This window comes from Chionomys nivalis, chromosome 1, assembly GCF_950005125.1.
Source record: "Chionomys nivalis chromosome 1, mChiNiv1.1, whole genome shotgun sequence".
Lineage (NCBI taxonomy): Eukaryota > Metazoa > Chordata > Mammalia > Rodentia > Cricetidae > Chionomys > Chionomys nivalis.
The window spans coordinates 131,637,482-131,658,704 of NC_080086.1; the positions used below are offsets into that span (position 1 = coordinate 131,637,482).

The 21,223-nt window shown below is 36.9% G+C and overlaps 1 protein-coding gene across 10 annotated transcripts in view; it reads right to left on the reverse strand.

Moving 5' to 3' along the window:
• Positions 1-21,223, reverse strand: part of Birc6 (baculoviral IAP repeat containing 6) — a 195,994-nt gene that overhangs the window by 147,318 nt on the left and 27,453 nt on the right. For all 10 annotated transcript variants that reach the window (XR_009057854.1, XM_057783178.1, XM_057783186.1 and 7 more), the window contains exons 4-8: positions 17,564-17,757; positions 13,462-13,573; positions 12,581-12,663; positions 7,737-8,120; positions 2,508-2,566 (exon numbers count right to left, since the gene is read on the reverse strand). Coding sequence is in view for 9 of the 10 variants with exons in the window: in XM_057783178.1 (XP_057639161.1) it covers positions 2,508-2,566; positions 7,737-8,120; positions 12,581-12,663; positions 13,462-13,573; positions 17,564-17,757 (832 nt within the window). In the remaining variant the exon portion in view is untranslated. The remainder of the gene's footprint in view (positions 1-2,507; positions 2,567-7,736; positions 8,121-12,580; positions 12,664-13,461; positions 13,574-17,563; positions 17,758-21,223) is intronic.

Below are 21,223 nucleotides of genomic sequence, written 5' to 3' on the forward strand. Positions count from 1 at the left end.
TGTTAAGTGCTATTAAACCCAAAAATATATAATAAAATCTGTAAACCAAAAGAAAAGAACAAGAAAGTTGCTATAGTTAAAACCAAAGTATTTTTAAGAAAAGGGGACATTGAAGAACACTTACTGCAAACATTTAACAAATAAAAAACTTAAACCCAAAAGGTTTTGTGTGCATACCCTATTTTTCCATAGAAGATTTTAAAACTGTAATATCCAGAGAAACCCTGTCTTGAAAAACAAACAAACAAAAAAAATGTAATATCAAGCTGCTTCTGTCTTTGTAAAAGAGTAGCAAAGAGGTCATTTCTTTCATTAGGCTAAATTGTATGCATTTGGTTTGTGTGTGTCTACACGCAACATGGAGCATGTGTGGAGGTCCAAGGACAACTTATGGGACTCTGCTGTCTCCTTCAACCTCAAAAGATCCAACTCATGGGCTGGAGAGATGGCTCAGTGGTTAAGAGCATTGCCTGCTCTTCCAAAGGTCCTGAGTTCAATTCCTGGCAACCACATGGTGGCTCACAACCATCTGTAATGAGGTCTGGTGCCCTCTTCTGGCCTGCAGATATGCACACAGACAGAATATTATATAATAAATAAATAAATATTAAAAAAAAAAAGATCCAACTCAGGTAGGTCAGCAGGGTTGGCAGTTAAGTATCAATTACCTACTGAACCATTTTGCCAGCCTGATCTAAAAATGTTTTAAACTTTATTTATTTTATGTGCACTGGTGTTTTGCCTGCATGTATGCCTCTCTGAGACGCATGCATCCCCTGAAAACTGGAGTTACAGATATGTGTGAGCTGCCGTGTGGATGCTGGGAATTGAACCCAGGTTCTCCAGAAGATCATCCAATGCTTTTAACCACTGAGCCATCTCTCTAGTCTCCTATTTTAAACTTTCTAAATGAAATCAATTCTTTTACTTTTCTAGAATTAAGTTTTATCATTCAGGGTATTTTCACATCTTTTATGGTTTTTTTGTCCCATGACTAAGAACTTGAAAAATGATAGTTAATCCCAAATAAGTATGGCCTTCCTTGTAGAAGCTTCAAGAACATTTCACAGCAAATCAGAACTTAGAAAGCATTCACTATGCTATAATAATTATAGTTTTTAACTACTATACTACAAAATCCCATGTTTCTTCTAAGGACACATGTTACATGTCCTTGACATGACCATGACATGACATTAAGCTACAGTCACAGTCACAATAACCGTCACTTTTTAAAAACTGGGCATTTCTCAGGTACTGTGTACAATTATTTATATGCAGTTATCTTATTTAATCGCTATATATTACATATGTTAAATATTGTTATTTTACAGTAAGAAATATAATTTGACTATAATAATAAGTAGATTGGGATTGACACTCTAACGTGCTAGAGCAATAACAGATGGCTCAAGCAGTGTAAGGCTTGACTACAATCCTGATGATTTAAGTTTAGATTCCCAGCACCCACGTAAAAGTCAAGAACAGGAGTATCTATTTGTAACTCCAACACTGGGAGCATAGACAGGTGGAACTCCACAGTTTTCTGTCCAGCTAGCAGAGTCAAATAGATAACCTCCCACTTTAGTAAAAGAATGTTTCGGTGGTGGTCTATACCTTTAATTCCAGCACTTGGGAGGCAGAGGGAGGCAGATCTCTGTGAGTTCAAGGCCAGCCTGATCTACAGAGTGAATTCCCAGGACAGTTAGGGCTACACAGTCAAATCCTGTCTTGAAAAACCAAAGACAAAGAGACACAGAGAGACAGAGAAACTGAGAATGTTTTATAAACTAAGGTGGAAAAAAAGCAAAGACATTCAACACATCCACCTGCAGTTTCCTCAGGTATATGCACAGATGAGTATACTCAAACACATATGTGTCCACAAAGAAAAAAATGTAATAAAATTATTTTGAGATGCACACCTCCTCTATGAAAAACTATTTAAAAACATGACACATGTAAGTCATATTGACACATATCTACAATTCAACATTGAAGAGGCTAAGGCAAGAAGACCACAGAGTTCACTATCAGTCTAATTAACATAGCAAACTCCAGGCCAGCCTGGGCTAGATGAACCATGTTACTTTACCTTATTATTTTATGAACAAGCAAGGCAACATCTACTTGACACCACAATGCCTATGACTTCACAATTTCAGCTTTTGTGCCTATCAAGAACTTTTATTTAAACATTACACTTATTTAACAGACTATAGCATACAAATAAGCACAATTTTCATCCCCTGGTATATGTGACAAAGATTTAATATACCTAATACTTTATTTCCTTTGAATGAAAAAGTTGTTTCTCGTTTAAATTTGAATTAGAGAACACAATGTTCTTATACTTAATGAAGATCTCTAAAAAACACAGAAAACTGAAAATATTGTATCAGTAAAGATCTCCAATTTCACTAGGAAATTAAGAATCAATTAGTGTTAAGATTTACTTTGAACTGTATAAGTATATATAAAATACATTATCTAAGATTTTTACATACCTGTCACAGAATCTGATCTGGAATGCTCTTCGCTGTCTGAATCCTCCAGTAAATCATCGCTTAAAAGACAAAGTAAGAACAATTTAAACTTAAAAAAAATGTTGTACCTTATGGGCTATCGATTTACATCAGCTACAGTATAAGAGCCTGGCATGTATAAGACCTTGGATTCAATCCCCAGCACCCAAAAAAATAACATACATCACATAAGAAAGCAACAAGACACAGCACGGCTGTGTGTGGCTAGTGTCTTGTGCTACAGTAGGGGCAATGCTGAGGATCAAACTTAGAGCTCTATGTGTTCTACTCAAAGACTGTTAACTCTGAACTAGGGACTGGAGAGATGGGTCATTGGTTAAGAGCACTTGTTGCTCTTAAAGAGGAACCAGGTTCACTTCCCAGCACCCACATACATGGTGGTTCAATTTTCTGAGAGCTCTAATCCCCTCTTTTGACCTCCACAGGCATTAGACATGCATGTGGTGCACATACATACACACAGGCAAAACACTCACGTACCTAAAATATTTAAAACATAAGAAAAAACTAAGCTATAACCCTAGCACTGAAAAGCAATGTTAAAACAACTATTACACAAATCAAACACAAGCAATATACAAAATGCTAAAAAGAAATGTGATATTTAAGTTTGATAAATAACTGATAAAAAATTATAAATCATTAAATGAATGTCTAAAGTGAAGAATTTTGTGTGGAAGGAAACCTCTAAATCTTTGCAACATTTATAGGTATGTGAATTTGTGACTGGAAGTAACTTAAAACAAGCAAAAGCGTAAAAGAGAGTGGCAATTAGTCAAATTGAACTTGAACTTGTAGAGTAAAACTAACAACTAAACAGCTATGTGTATGTATATGAAATGTTTTATATGTGTGTTCACACCAAGTCATTTTGTTTTAACCATAAGCTTTAGGTGTGTTTATTGTATGAGACATGCAAGGTTAAGTGTCACAATCAAAAGGTAGGAGTAAAGACAAGACAATATGTAATATTACATATTCTGTGTAATATGAACGTCCTGTTTGTTGGGGGTTTTGTCCTGCCTGGTTCCCCCAGCTGTTTAGCCACAAAGAAAATCACACAGAGATCTCTATAAGTTATAAAGCCCATTAGTTCAGTCTTCTTATTAGCTCTTGTAGCTTATATTAACCCATTATTCTTATCTATTTTAGCCATATGGCTCGGCACCTTTTTCAGCTGGCAGATCACATCCTACTTCCTCGGTGGTATGCGCAGGACTGGGAGGAATCAACTTCCTCCTTCCCAGAATTCTCCTGTTCTCATTGTATCATTTTTTACTTCCTGTCTGGTTTTCCCGCCTATACTTCCTGCCTGGCCAATTAGCGTTTATTTAAAACATGATTGACAGAATACAGACAATTCTCCAGCACCAGGTCTGTCCTTTGCCTTTCCCTCAGATGGCCAAGAAATTGTCAGTTCCCCTCTTTGCATCAACCTTTATTCATTTTCTTCGATTAATAGTCAAGCTCTACACCCTGTTGATCAACATATCACCAGTATTTTTTTTATCTTGATACTCTCATTACAAAAATAAAAAGATGTATTTTGATTCAATTCTTAAAAATACACTGCACTGAAATCCATAGTACTTAATTTACTAATTTACTAATTATATTTAATAAATTACTTAATTTACTAAAAGAAAACATTTACTAATGCTATCTTGCATTTAAATGGAAATTTCTGCTTAAGACTGCTGGCAAAGTATCAAACACACACCTGTCTTTCCAGCTACCTGAGAGGCTGAGAGGCAAAAGGACTTTTGCTCAAAGTATCCAGGCCAGCCTGGGAATACAATAGGGCATCGAATCTGTCTTAGAAGAAAAAAGAAAGAAAAATTCCAATGCAATGCTTAAAATTTTGAAGGTTTTTTTTAAACCAGTATTGGCAAGTGTTTGGTGCCTTAGGTTTTTTTGTAAGTGATATTTAATGCAAAAATACTGTCAGTTCAATTCATATGATTAGCTTTTTGTTATTGTTACTTTTATTGTTCAGTGTTGAGCCTTCTGAATGCTGGCTAAATTATCTACCACTGAACAGATCCCACTCCCAATTCACTATAGTTTAAAATAATAAAAAGAGTGAAAACAAGCTTAGGATCGTCTGCTAACTAGTTTCAAAATCTTAAATCCTAATCACAAGTAAGAAGAAACCTAAAAAACTTAATTCTAAGAAAAATACTATACTTGGGAGCTAGAATAAGCAAATAATAAAGCAACAACACACTGGGATTCAACTACCAAAGGTCTTGAGTATTAACCATGTATTGCAAAGCTATACTGAGATAAAAGCTATAATACAATATTTTTAAAGAAAGAATTCAGTGGTCTGGACAATACAGAGGTCTGAAAGTCCTCAAAAACATAATAATTTATCCCTAAAACATTTTATAGTAAGAATTCTAAAACGGGGATGGACAGGTGTCTCAGAGATTAAGAGCATTGGCTGCTCTTCCAGAAATTCTTACTTCAATTCTAAGCAACCACGGGGTGGCTCACAACCATATATAATGAGATCTGGTACCCTCTTCTGGTGTGCAGGCATACATTCAGGTAGAACACTGTATATTTAATTGATGTGGGATTTCCCTCTGTATGCTATGAATAATGGTGATGTGTTTTCTTTGAATTTTTTGACTGTGAAGGAGCTGAGTAGAGAGATACATGTCATTGTATGGGGTGTTAAGCTAAACCAGCATATATGTTCTAAAGGTATCATGATTTCCAGTTCGGGTCTAAGAATATGTTGCTTCGGAAAAGAGGTTCTTCTTTTGTTTCCACAGAGGATGAGAACCTGTGGATTGCTTCCAGACTAATATGGTTTGATGAACCAAGACTTCCTGAAAGGTAGCCTTGAATACCTCCGTTTTTGTTGTTGTTGTTTTACTGCTGTTGTTGTTTTTGATTTTCTGAGACAGGATTTTTCTGCTGGCTATCCTAAAACTAGCTCTGTATACCAGGCTAGCCTCAAACTCACAAAGGTTGCCCCAACTCTGCCTCCTAAGTGCTGGGATTAAAGGCATTTGTTATCACTGCTTGGCCCTACCACTTTTTTCACAAAGTATTTCACCTTTTTACCAAGTAGGGATTCAACCAACCCTTGATATATTCTAAGCTTCTGTCATAAACTATATAATACTGTGGAATAGTTCTGCTGCAAGTAACAGAAGAATATATATATAAAACATATATTTTCCAAAGAGGAATGTGGCGATCCTAGAAGTCGACTGTGATGCAACTTTTAATTCATAAATTCAAAATGTAAAACAAAGTTCTAACTGAAACCAAGGTTTTAAATCAACAAGCCAATTTCATGATCCTCCATAATTACCTACTAATCCTTTTTTAAAAATGACAAAAATCAAGCATTCTTAGTTCTAGTGCTATTAACAAACCGTTAATAAGAACTCAGACAACAACAGCTAAAATGTTTGCCACTCAAACTCTCAACAGATTTATAGTAACAGAAAATAGCTCTAACTTTTAATTCAGTCTATAGCAGATCTCAGGCCCAATTCCTTTATCTGCCAGTCCATTTCCACATGTTACTATCATGATAAACCACACAAACTTTCCAATTTATATGTTGTGAATTGTCAATTCCACACTTGATTGAACAAAATTCTGTATACTTAATAAAAACACATCACCAAGTGTAGTAGTACACCTTTAATCCCAGCACCCAAGGCAGAAGCACAGGATCTCTGGGTTTGAGGCCAGTATGGTCTACATCACAAGAACAAGACCAACCAGGGCTGTGCAATGAAATCCTGTCTCAAAAATACAGGACATGACTGCAGTATAAGAACAATCACATCAGTAACACTGGACACCCAGAAAGTAATGGCAGACACTCTCAATGCATACAGTTAAAGATGCTCCATTTTACATCACCACTGACAGTTTTAACAGGGATTGCTAGCTGCTAGGATTTATCACACACTGAATGGCTATATGAAATCTTTCATTCTATTTATTTGACTAAAACAGAGCTATGTGATATTAACCCAATTCAAAGTCAAGTGAACACTCTTAGGAAATGGAGGGTTTCCTTGACTCTCCAACCCAATCCTATAGATCAGATACAACCACAAAAACCAAGAATCTAGCAAAGAAGATAAAGAGAAACAATTCAATTACAGTGCCTCAATATCTATATAGGCTGCACTCCAGCTCTGAGAAGGGAAAGCAGGACAAAAAGCAACCAGACATTTCTCCCTCACTACTGCTAATACACAGTTCCAAATAATTAGATACTCTTGTCTCATCTGAAGTCATTTTGCTACTCTACACATTAGTGAAATTCACTTCCAGAACTTGAAGGATAAAAGAGAAACCAGAATCATCAGGCACAACTATTCTATGGAACTATCCAGTAAAAAGTAAAATTACAAATATAATCCACTGGCTTAATTTCAGTATGTAAACTTTTTATTAAAAAATTTAAAAAGTTTTATTTTTTGTTATGTCTCTATACTGAAGACAGAACTAAGGTCTTCACAAATGATACATATGTAATCTAATTTTTATATGTATATATATGCACATTATTCTTACAATTACATTATTTTTACAACTTTTATACTTCCTAGGTTTTAGTTTTTAATGTGGCAATTACTTCTGATTTCCTATTTCAAGACTTACACAGTATGATATTTATTGCATAGAAATGTGATTTACAGAGTAGCTTCAGAACAATATAGTGAATAATTTGTCAAATGTATTTTAGCCTCTCTAGTATGACTGCTAGTGTTTGCTGTTTGGCATAGTGTTTTTCATTATCATATATTTATTCTTAATTACATCAGCATTTCTACCAACTCCTGTGAAAATCTACATAAAGGAAAATGTAATTTGGAGAAAAACGGTATATTACACAGAGTGGTATCTTCTTTTTGTGTGTTTTATTTTTTTGGTATTTTGAAACAAAATTCTCACTCTATGGTTCAGACTGGCATACAACTTGTAGAAGTCCTACTGCTCCAGCACCCGATCTAATTAACTTGTAGTATTCTGAATGAAAACTTCTGAGATTCACATTGCTTTCAGATTTCCAGCCAAAGAAGTTAAGAGAATATTTTCTACTCTCTAACTTAACCCATTTTCTATCTCATTAACTAATGAAAAAAATGAAATATGAAAAAAGAAAACATGTACCATTACAAATACCAATGAAACAAAATCATGTACCTGTCTCCTTCCAGTTTTGGTATGTCTGAGCAACTAGAGGAGTCTTCTAGCCATGCCAAAGTTGGTCTCCTTGAATCAACTCCCGAGCTTGGGTCTCCTGATAGGATCAGTTGTTGTACAATTGCTGGATCGTAGGCATTAATTTCAAACTTCAAGTGCACCTTCATGAGTTTGGAGACATCCCATATGCAGATCTTCCCACGTTTAGTGGCAGCAGCTAGAAACTGAGGGCAGCTCCCCGACCCAAAGCAAGATATTCTGTCAGCTCCGTCGGCAGAAGGAAGCTGTGCAGGACTCGTTGCCAGTGTGACCGACAAGGGTACATTCTGGGTGTGTTCGCCTTTCACAAAGGGGCAGTTGGGGGAATGTCTCTCATGTTCAGACCTTTACAGAGTGAAAAGGGAAAGTTTACTGAAGAGCAAAGCAGGAACTCGAAATCTGTCTCTTCTTTATGTGTATGTTAAAAAGTCTTAATCTTACTAAATCATGCATGGTTTCGTTCGGGTGAACGGGGAGGATGGGGTGGCAAATACAAGTACTTGAATGAAAGGCAGGGCTCTGAGCATGTCGAAAAAGTAAGCACTCTACCACTCAGCTGTATTTCCACCCAAACTTACCTTTCAACTGAACTTACCTTTATAAGATCACTCAATTCCACTCAATCATTCACAGTGTTTACAGTCCATATTCTAGGTGCTTATTATTAGCAGTTTTACTCACTTTAACTGACTGTAAGTGTGAAATCAGTACAAAAACTCAATTCATGACAAAATTATTTGCTCAACTTCCTAACCCTTTTATGTTTCCTTTTGGTTTTCTTTTTCTTTTCTTTTTTGGTTTTTTTGTAGCCCTGGCAGTCCTGGAACTCACTCTGCAGAACAGGGTGGCCTAGAACTCACAAGATCTGCCTGTTTCTGTCTCTAAGTGCTAGGATTAAAGGAAAGCGGCACCACCACCCAGCCCTCCTTTTAGTTTTCTGTTGTGTGTTTCTTTTTATAATTTTTCTACTTGCAATTTCAAAGCACTACTTGAGGACAGGATTCTACTATCAAAGACGGAAAAAAATTGTTTCCTTACTTACAAAGAAAGATAAAATTTCACTCATAAAACATGCTGTTCTTCTGAACAGACGTATTTCTTTTCACGCTGCACCTGCAGTTTACTATAGTAACATCCTGGACAATTTGTAATGTACAGATGTCTTATACCACAAAGCACATATCTGAGTTACATTCTCTCCTAGTTTAGTTCTAGTGCATTTTTCCCCTTCTTACCTTCTTGTAAAACAGTTTTAACTTTTTTACTAAACTTTTTTTTTTTTTTTTTTGAGACAGGGTTTCTCCGTAGCTTTTGGTTCCTGTCCTGGAACTAGCTCTTGTAGACCAGGCTGGCCTCGAACTCAGAGATCCACCTGCCTCTGCCTCCCGAGTGCTGGGATTAAAGGCGTGCGCCACCACCGCCCGGCCTTTATTAAACATTTATAATCACATGTAACTGTGTAAAATAAAAGCTAACCAGTTTTATCTAATTCTAGTAATCTTTATCCCACCTTCCAGATAAGAATTAAGATTTTAACTAGTTCTAAAATATTTTTATCCATTTATGTACACTAAGAAAAAAAAACAGGGTTTATTGCTTCAAACAATTTTAGATCATCGGTGGCACTCCATAACAGCTTTCATGAAACAAGGCCATACAGAATGTTACTGACAGTATTCATTAGGGAATATCAAGTTCTTCTAACTCTCCATTGCTCACTCATCATGAATTTGTCACATTATATTAGCTACAGCACTTTAAAAAAAAAAAAAGTCATGGTCTCAGTATGCAATAGTAGATGGCATCAAACTCACAAAAAATCCACCTGCCTCTGCTTTCCAGATGCCACAGCACTCTTGGTGGGGATTTAAGAATTTTCTAGTTTTTCATTGCAATGGCCAAACTTATCACAACACCAAGCATACAAAAGGAATTAACTCCTTGGAGTTGAGAAGAAAAAGCAGAACTGACAGGAAGTAGAGAATACCCATTTTTATTTCTTGAATAATTCAACCTCCCTCCAAAGTAACTCAACTCCCACAAGCAAAATATTAAGGTCATCTTTTCCCCTTTAAACTGTCTTTTCTCTGTTAAAAGATTTGGAAAGCACCCATGCTCAGCAATCTATTTTCTCACCTGTGCACTTAAGAGCAATGAACGCAGAACATCAGAATTTACCAAATTCTTGAGAGTTTTTGAAATCCCATACTTGGTATATTCCAAACCTCTCAGCATATAAAAAAAAGATGGCACTTAACTGCACAAGTTGAAATTTTTTTTTAAATATTTATTTATTTATTATGTATACAATATTCTGTCTGTGTGCATGTCTGCAGGCCAGAAGAGGGCACCAGACCTCCTTACAGATGGTTGTGAGTCACCATAATGTTGCTGGGAATTGAACTCAGGACCTTTGGAAGAGTAAGCAGTGTTCTTAACCACTGAGCCATCTCTCCAGCCCAACAAGTTGAAATTTTGAATCTTCTCCCCAACATGAAAAGTTATAAAGATAGGTATTTTCCAAGTTGTGAATTGTGGCTTACACCTATAATTCCAGCACTTGTGAAACTGAAGAGGATAACTGACTTGAGTTTTAGCTCAACCTGGGTTACATAGTGAGTTGATGTGTAGTCTGGGTTCATTTTAGGATTACCTCCATTTTTAAAAGAGACAGTTTTGACTGGGTAAAGGCACACATTCCTCTGAACACAGAACAAGGTGGCAGGAAGGGCACTGTGGCATACAACTTTAATCTCAGCACAATAGAGACAGAAGCAGGTGGATCTTTTTGACTAAGCCAGTTTGGTCTATATAGTAAGCCAGAATTACATAGTGAAAACCTATCTGCTGAATAGCGAGTTCCAGAAAAGTCTAGGCTACATGAGACTCTGTCTCAAATAGATGTGCACAAACAATCTTACATGTGTGTGTGTTTTTGGGTCAGAGATATAGCTTCATGACTAATAGTGCAGCTGCCTTCACAGAGTTCATTCCAAGTACTCACAGCAGGCACCTCACGAGCACCTGTAACTCCAACACCAGAGATCATACGCCATTTCTGGCCTCTGAAAGCACCCTCATACACATGTGTGTACATACACAAACATACATATAAACTAAGAACTAAAATAAACTAAAAATAAAATAAAATTTAAAATATATATCACATTCTATAATATCATTGTATTAATCCAGTTCCAGAAGATCCAACACCCTCCACACAGACATGTATGCAGGTCAAACACTAATGCACATAAAATGAAAATAAATCACTTTCAAAATGAATAAATGAATGAATGAATAAGTAAATAAATCAATGAATGAACAAACAGAAGGGAGGAGCTGGAAAAACAGTTAAGTAAAGAACACTTATTGGGGGCTGGAGAGATGGCTCAGAGGTTAAGAGCATTGCCTGCTCTTCCAAAGGTCCTGAGTTCAATTCCCAGCAACCACATGGTGGCTCACAACCATCTGTTTTTTATTATTATTATTATTATTATTTTTTTTTTTTTTTTTTTTTTTTTTTTTTTTTTTTTTGGTTTTTCGAGACAGGGTTTCTTTGTGGTTTTGGAGCCTGTCCTGGAACTAGCTCTTGTAGACCAGGCTGGTCTCGAACTCACAGAGATCCGCCTGCCTCTGCCTCAACCACCATCTCATCTCATCTGTAAGGAGGTCTGGTGCCCTCTTCTGGCCTGCAGACATGCACACAGACAGAATATTGTATACATAATAAATAAATAATTAAAAAAAAAAAGAACACTTACTGCTCTGACAAAGAACTCAGGTTCAGTTTCCAGCACATGTCCCCAGCACTCAAACGGAAGCTCACAACCACCTGTACTTATAGTTACACAGGGATCTTATATACCAAGCATGCACATGGTACACATACATACATGCAGGCAAACATTCATACATATAAAATTAAAATAAGTAACTTAATGAGCTAGGGGTATACCTTAGTGTTAGAACCCTTGACTAGAATTCTGAAGGTCCTGAGTTCAATACCAAGCACTATCAAAAGAATTTTATTGAAAAATATACTCTCAGATTTCCCCTACTAATAACAGCACCGACTTTAGAGAGTTACTATGGGAACTGAATGAGTTATAAAACAGTATTTAAAATACTATCAGCTATACAGTATGACAGGTATTTACTGCTAGTACTTTTTTTTTCTAAAATAAGGTCTCATAGCAGATATTAGTAATCTTGGATCTCAATACATAGCTAATGTAAATCAAGGATTAAAATGTTGTACTCTCGCCAGGCGGTGGTGGCGCCCACCTTTACTCCCAGCACTCGCGAGGCAGAGGCAGGCGGATCTCTGGGAGTTCAAGGCCAGCCTGGTCTACAAGAGCTAGTTCCAGGACAGGCTCCAAAACCACAGAGAAACCCTGGCTCGAAAAACCAAAAAATAAAAAAATAAAATGTTGTACTCTCTAATTCACAGACAGAAAACATCCTCTAAGATGTTACTTAAAATTAGAACTGTACTGTACCTGTACCTCCCCTCCATGGATTCTCTGTTCACCTTTCTTCAGTGGTCAGAACTACACTGCTGAATTAGTGGGAGTGCTAGGGTTGATTTAACACAGCACCTGCTCTGGTGAGAACCTAGTTCTATTTTTTGGTATTTTCCCCATGTAGATTTTGAAAAATCTTGTAACAGGACTACCTCATTCTCATAAGATAGTGACAATAACACAGAGCAAAAAGACAAGATTACATCAAGATCGGAAAAGTTAAATTTAGAAGCACTATAATACTAACAGCCTACTATTCCCAGAAAACTCAAGACTCACCAAGGTTCATCTGTAGGCTCCCAACAAACGAGACATACACTACAAGTAAAGCACATGGCTCTATCATCTCCAGATGAGGCAGGCTGCAAAATATGTTAAAATAGAGGAGAGAGCAAGTAGGCAGGCAGGAATGGAAGGGAAGAAGAGAGAAAGGGAAGGACCAATCATTATAAAAATGGCTTTTCAATAGCAACTCTTCAAAAAGTTCCCAATTTCAAGTATAATTTTCTAAGGAAAAAACAATAATTTATAGTGCTACTCTGCTCATACATATATTAAGAAGTGTTTGATAAATTAGCAGGCCAGTGAGGGCAACCCTGCCTTGAGAGTGAGTAAATAAATAAATAAATAAATAAATAAATAAATAAATAAATGGATGTAGTTTTTCACTGCATACTTCTGTCTGGTCTGCAACACACAATCCCCCATTCCTAAGTCTCCCAAGTAACAGTATTTCAGGTATATACCATTACTTCTGCCTTGCAAAATTATTACATTACCTCAAGAATCTACTACTAGCTTATAAAAGCAGAAGTCAAACAATGAAAATAATCAAATATCCAATGAGAACATTTCCCAAAAATGACAAAAACCACATGAACTTGACAGAAAAAAAAAAAAAGGAGGGCTAACATGTCTAATCTGAAAGATTAAGAATTAAGTAATTCAATAATTATTTGCCCCCTAAATTCCTGATGTAGGACATAGGATCAACATCACAATCAAATATGTGGAAAACAAAACACACAAGCACATATACAAACAAGCACATAGCTAGATTGCATAAAACACTTTCAAAAGAAAAAAATTTTTAATTAAAATGCTGTGCTTACTAAACTTACAGTAAACTTGGAAAAACATCTATTTTTGATGTTTTTTACCTGATGATAAAATCCAGCTTGAGCCATGGGATCTGGCTGTGCCCACCTATAGCCAACATGAGGCCACGAAGTGAATGTCTCCCTTCTGTTAGCCTCACTATACATCAGTGCCCTAAAAGTAAACAAACAGCATATAATTGGAGCTAGGCATCAACTAGAGGGAAACGCCTATTTAATGCTGCAGAAAAATAAAAACAAGTTGAAAGAAGCTGAGTGGTAGCAGCGCACACCTTTAATCCCAGCACTCAGGAAGCTAAAACAGGTGGATCTCTGTGAGATTGAGGCCAGCCTAGTCTACAAAGCAAGATCCAGGATAGCCAGGGCTAAAAAGAAACCCTGTCTTTAAAAAAAAAAAAAAAAAAAAACACTTTAATTAATTAGTTAGATAGTTAATTGGAATGATTACGTTCAAATTTTTATTTTCAACACATACCCCTAAAAACTGTAAAGAAAAAGAAAAGCTGGTTAATGGCTACAGCAACTGGAGAATTCCATAGGCAGATTAAGTTAACTAACAATGAGTCATTACCAATCAGACAACAGGAAATGAAGAGAATGACAGAGAGCCCTGCACTTTTTCCTCAGGCCACAAGCCAGCTGAAGTGGTCTTTGTCTCTGCTACTCTGTGTAAGCATTTAAGCAGGGCTTGTGTTTTATTTGCTTTTTAAGTTGTTTTTAACGAGAAATTGGTTTATTGTTCTTTATCTAGAAAAATCTTCCTCCAGGGGAGCTATATACTCTAGCAAACTTTAGTTTTAAAATTGGTTGAGGCACAGACAGGCTCAACTGTGTAGCCCTGGCCGTCCTGAAACTCACCATGCAGCTTCAAATTCAGCCAGCCTCTGCCTGCTGGGATCAAAGGTGTGTACCACTAAAACCAGAAACTCGAGTACATTTTAAAAACCATAATCAGGCCGGGCGGCGGTGGTGGCGCACGCCTTTAATCCCAGCTCTCGGAAGGCAGAGGCAGGAGGATCTCTGTGAGTTCGAGGCCAGCCTGGTCTACAAAGGGAGTTCCAGGACAGACTCTAAAGATACAGAGAAACCCTGTCTCGAAAAAAACAAAAAACAAAAAAAAAAACAAAAAAAAAAAAACATAATCAGTCTATAATCCCAGCACTCAGGAGGCTGAGGCAAGAGCATATGAGCTGGAACAGCCTAACTTGACTATCTAGAAAACAGAACAATAAAATCCTCACACTTTGATAGTAAAATTAAGCTATAATTAAGGGTATCAGTGAATTTTTAAAGGACAATAACAAACTAAAGTCCAAGAAAATTCAAGTAAGAAAAGACGAAAAGCAGAGCTTCCTCTTGCTCTTACAGCTACATAAATAGTAACTGAAGCGGGGGGGGGGGGGGGGGGGACATGAAAAAATATGCAGAAAAGATGATTTCTACATAGATTCCAAAAACTAATTCATACCTAATGTTCAACAATATTACTCTAGGTTACTCTAGGTTACTCAGAATTACATTCTGACTTTTAAGAGCATGAGGTTAAGTGGCACATTAGTATCAGATCTTGAAAGAGTTGCCTAACACACATTGCACCCTTGGATCCAATTCCCAGCAATATACAGGAAGCACAGGACCCTGGGCACAGGCCTCAGAAACAAAGTAAAAAGTGAAGTTTATCTGATAGCAGCTCTGTTACTACCCAGGACACAGACCCTCGAAGTGCATTAATAAATGTTTCCTTTTTTGAAGAAGAAGGAAAAAAAACCCTTTGGGGTTAGAAAAGTTTCATATATAAGTTATGTATGTATTTACAAGAGAGGAGGTTGAAACAGTGTCTCATGTAGCCCAAGCTAGCCTCAACTCACTATGCCTACCAAGGTTTTTGTAGATTCATTATTAATGAAGTAACTTCAAGGCTCTCAAATTAGTACTTGAAGATATTTTAGTACACCCAGAAGAAACATATGAGCCGGGCGGTGGTGGCGCACGCCTTTAATCCCAGCACTCGGGAGGCGGAGGCAGGCGGATCTCTGTGAGTTCGAGGCCAGCCTGGTCTACAAGAGCTAGTTCCAGGACAGGCTCCAAAACCACAGAGAAACCCTGTCTCGAAAAACCAAAAAAGAAAAAAAAAAAAAAAAAAAAAAGAAACATATGGCTGGATCTGGAACTACATAGATGACACGTCCCTTAGGTGTGTCTTTTAGACATTTCCAGAAGTTTGACTGAAGAGAAAAAACCATCCCTTAAGTTGGGAAGTACCATTCTATACCTGCGGTACAGGATGAATAAAAAGAAGAAACTAAGGTGAATACAGGCATTCATTTATCTCTGATTCCTGACTGTACACACAAAATCCTGCCCATGCCTTGCCCCCTATGATGATGAATTATAGCCTCAAATTATGAGTCAAAATAAGCTCTTGCTTAAGTTACTTCTTGTCAAAAATAACTAACACAAAAGAAAAAACCTATCTCATTTCCTAAAATACAACACTTATCACAGTATGCAGTAGCCATCTTTAGAAAACACTGTAAATTAGCTCTGCAGGGTCAATAACATCTCAAGATCTGCATCTAATAACAAGTTTCTCTTTCTTTGTTCCTACTTCCATACAGGTTGCAAGAATATTTTAATGATAGCTATAGCACTTAGCTGATGTGGGAATCCCCTCTGTGTGTTGCTTGTACTGGCTAATGAATAAAGAAACTGCCTTGGCCTGATAGGGTAGAACTTAGGCAAAGAAGACAGAACTGAATTCTGGGAGGAAGAACACAGAGTCGGAGGGACACCATGGATCCACGGCCGGAGACAGATGTGCTGAAACTTTTTGGGTAGGCCACGACCTCGTGATGATATATAGATTGATAGAAATGGGTTAAATAAAGATGTAAGAGTTAGCCAATAAGAAGCTAGAGCTAATGGGCCAAGCAGTGATTTAATTAATACAGTTTCTGTGTGATTATTTCGGGGCTAAACTAGCCAGGCGGCCAGGATGAACAAGTAGGCCCTCCTTCCTACAACACATAGCACCTGATATTCAGATTGAGTGGCATATTCTCTCCAAAAGACAGAAATAACAACATTACTCTAGCATATAAAAATCCTTACCACTTGCTAATGCAATTAATAGAAATTATATCTATGATAAAAACAGCAAAAACAGGGCAAATGAATAAACTGCTTGCTAAATACTATGAATGTAAGAACCATACTTAAAATGAATTCTTTCAGTATTGTACTTGCTAGCATCACCATACATTATTTATAAATTTACTTCAGGAAAGTGCATAGAAAGTGAATCACCCAATGGAAATATAAAAATCAAAAATTTAGACATGAGAGAAAATGTGAATACCTAATCAAAAACTATCAGGCTTTAAATTCCACTTTCACATTAATAAACTTTAGTACTTTCAATATCAAATAATTTATTTATCAAGCTTTCAAACACATTATAAGCTTTAGTTTTACACAAAACAGCTACTTAATAAATTTTAAAAAATTAGATGATAGAGGTATGATTTTTCATAGTACTGTTTAAATCTGGAGAAAACAGTGTAAGAAACAACTCCAAGAAATAGGGGGACAGGATTTTTCCTTTGAGAACGTCATAGGTGAATAGAATGTATTTTAATCATACCTACTCCTCCATTCCCTTTGAAGAACTTTTTTAGGATATTTTTCACTGAGAATTTTGCAGCTAATTACAATGCATTTGATCATATTACCCGACTCCTCCTCCATAAAAACAGTAAGCAATTTTAATTACACTCACATTTGTATATAGCATTTGTCAGAATTCATCTCAAAAGTTAGTAAATTACTGGCAAAATATTACACACCAAATGCTGAGTAAATATTTGAGAAAATTTTAAGCCATTTTCTCAAATACTCACTCAGCATTGGAATCTTCAAAATAAAGTCTTGCAATCCCCTTCCAGATACACATATTCAACAGTAGCTATCAGCTCACCTCAACATTTATGTATAAATGAAAATCTATGGGCAGTGGTGGCACATACCTTTAAATAAAAACCTACTTTTTAAAACATTCTGATTATAATAAGATTTGCAGTACTTTTCGGTTAAGCCTAAATCTAGGAATTCAATCTCAGTATAGCCCGAGGAGCAAGGGTCCTACCTGTCTACAGAGCGGCCTGGCCCCACGCCAAGTTCTGGGCGTGCACTGGGTAAGAGGTAAGACAATCTGTCCATCACTGAGGATGCCACAGGTAAGGCAGCAACATTTTGATTTATTTTCTTGAGTTCATTTACAATGGCACTGGCAATAGACTTCAATACATGATGAGGAAGATGAAATGTAACTGTGGCCCACTGAAAGAAAACAGAAATATATGCAAAGAGATATTTCTAAACAGTTTCAACCAAAACCTTACCTTGACCTGATCAATTAAAGAGCTATGTATATATCGCTAATGTGAATAATACCATCAGTTTATTGTTTACAGCAAGAATTTGCCATTAAGTAAAAAACTAAACCTTTTTTTTTTTTTAATTACCAAGGTACAGAGAAGCAAGCCAGGTCTCCATCACTGAGTGAATAGATAAAAGTATGGTATGTGGGTAAGTGAACAAGTACATGCAGTAGAATATTGCAAAGCCTTTTAAAAGATAACAACTCCAAGCCGGGTGGTGGTGGCGCACGCCTTTAATCCCAGCACTTGGGAGGCAGAGGCAGGAGGATCTCTGTGAGTTCGAGGCCACCCTGGTCTTCAAGAGCTAGTTCCAGGAAGGCTCTAAAACTACAGTGAAACCCTGTCTCGAAAAAGCCAAAACCAAAAAAAAAAAAAAGATAACAACTCCATTCATGACAAGATGAATAAAAATGAATTGAACTTCAATAGGCCAGGAAAAGGAAGACAAGTATAAATGATACTACTTACATGTAAAGTTTACACTCTGTAACTCACAGAACCAAAGATTAAAATGACTGTTACTAGAGCTCATGTAGGAGTATGGGATGGGATGCTGGTTAAAAGTACAAAGTAGCAGAAAACAGATGTGATGAACTAGCTGGTGATCATCTATTTAGCAACCTATTATTTCAATAATACTATTATACAGTATGCTGGCCACAGATAACAACAACCTACTGTTGGTTTCAAATATTCTCACAAGGAAGAAATAATAACTATAAAATGGTAAAGATATAATGTCTCATTTTATTTAATCTCTCTATAATATGAACATATATCAAAATATCACATTGCATCTCATAAATACATAGCTATTTAATTTTTTGTTTGCTTGGTTTTTTTGGTTTGTTTTGTTTGTTTGTTTGTTTGTTTGTTTGTTTTGAGACAGGGTCTCTCTACAAAGCCCTGTCCCGGAACTCACTATATAGACAAGGCTGGCTTAGAACTCACAGAGATCCACCTGTAAAGGTATGTGTCACTACATTCAGTATGTTGAATTTTTATTTAATACACTCAGAAGGCAGACAGAGGCAGATCTCCATGTGTCTGTGGCCATTCTGTTCTACATAAAGAGTTATAGGGCAGCCAGGGCTACAAAGAAAGACCCTGTCTCAAAAGAAAAAGGAAAAGAAAAGAGTAAAACAAATCTTTTTTAAACTATTAACATGATTCAATGTTATTGATAAACAAGTTACACTAGTGAAAAACAAAGGGACAAGGGGGAGATAGACTATGAAAGTTCCAACTATATTTTCCCAGAGAAATAAATCTATATATTAATTTCATCTTCATATTCTGCCTCCAGATCACATTAAAACTGTCATCATTTAGTCCAGTACACACTAGGCATGATAGCATAATACTACTGAGCTATATAACTAAATAACTTTCATAGTAAAAATATATTTAAATTGAAAAAAAGGAATGTAGACTGGGGTTATAGCTCAATGGATGGGTGCTGGGCTAGTGCACAAAAAGTCCTAGTTTCAATTCCCAGCACTACAAAATGGGGAAGATGACTCCACAAGAACTGGCACTAACCATAGGAGTTTGGATCCCCAGAAGTTCATATAAATGCTAGGTAGGCCTGCCTCTAAGTTCATTCTGGGAAAGCAGAGCCAGGAATCCCCAGAGCAAGTAGACTTGCAATCCTAATCATAAGGGTGAGATCTGGGTTTTTAAGACTCTGCTTCAATTTATAAAGCGGAAGAAAGAATGATGTAAATGACTAATGATATCAACCACAAGTTTCCATATGTGTGCGCACACACACATACACATCATATACAAAAAGGGGAAAAGAAAAAAATAGAATGAAAATCTCTTACCTAGTTTCTAAACTTAACCTGTTAGTAGATGAGACGTCTACTCATTGAAGGGTCTTCAGCATCAAAACACAAAACAAACAACAAAAAAAAAACATATCTGACTTCCACTTGGAAAAAGGTCCTACAATGGAATTCCAACTACATACTGTAAATTATAAAGGTTTTCCCCCCAGAAGGACTTATGGGCATTCACTACAAGTGATACTCATGGGATGGAGTGAGGCATTCTATCAAGGACTATAAGAAGGCAGAAACGGGAGACACCTAGGGCAGAGAGGGCCTGTGAAAACAAGCTCCACCTGGAGCAGAAGCCAGGAGCAAATCCAGTCCTGGAAGCCAATCCAGTCCTGGGACACTGGCAGATCAGGACTGAGCCAACGACCTGACTCAAGAGTCTGCAATCTCCACCGGAACTGGAGTGGGACTGAACCAGCTACCTAGGGCAGGGAGAGAACAAGCTCTACCAGGAGCAGAAACCAGGAACAAACCCAGTCCCAGAACATGGGCGGATGAGGACTGAGAGAGCAACCAGATCCAGAGTCAGCAATCTCCACAAGAACAGGTCCAACTCCAAGCCAGGGACTTCTGCAGGAGGAGATCCAGACCAGGATTTACAGAAACAGATCAAAGCCAGCAGCCTCGTCCAAGGTAAGCCTGAGACAGCAAACTCCAAGGGAGCAGAGCAAAGCACAGGAGCACTGAGCTATCTCCAGAAACAGGAGTAACCAACGGGGTAACTAGAACTGTGACACTGACTGTACCACGAGGAACAACCATCTGAGCTTTGGATTCACTGGCACCTAGAAGATTATTCAATAGAATCTCAGACAGCCCCAACTATACCTATTAGAGGAAAAGATGAATAGAAAAGTTAAGATCACATGCTACACCACAAAGAGCAACACAATACCAGTAAAACCTAAAGACCCTACAAAAGCAAGACCTGAACCAAATATGGATGAACCAGAAGAAAATGATCTAAAAAATAACCTCAAGAGAATGTTTGAAATTCTTAAACATGAAATGAGAAATTCCCTTCAAGAAATGGAGAAAAAAGGAAAAAAAAAATTGGAAGATAATGAACAGAGAAATAAGGGAACTAACAGATGTTATGACTCAAATGGACTTAACAGACATCTATAGAATATTCCACCCAAACAGAAAAGAATATACCTTCTCAGCACTTCATGGAACCTTCTCAAAAATGACCACATACTCGGTAACAAAACAAACCTCAACAAATACAAACAAATTGGAATAACCCAATGTACCTTATCAGATGGGTTAAAACTAGAAGTCAACAGCAATACCAATTCCAGAAAACCCACAAACACATGGAAATTAAACAATGCTCACCTGAATCATCAATGGGTAAAGAAAGAAATAAAGAAGGAAATTAAAGACTTCCTAAAATTCAATAAAATTGACCACACAACATACCCAAATTTATGGGACACAATGAAAACAATGTTAAGAGGAAAGTTCATAGCACTAAATGCCTACATACAAAAGCTGGAAAAACCCCACACTAGTGAA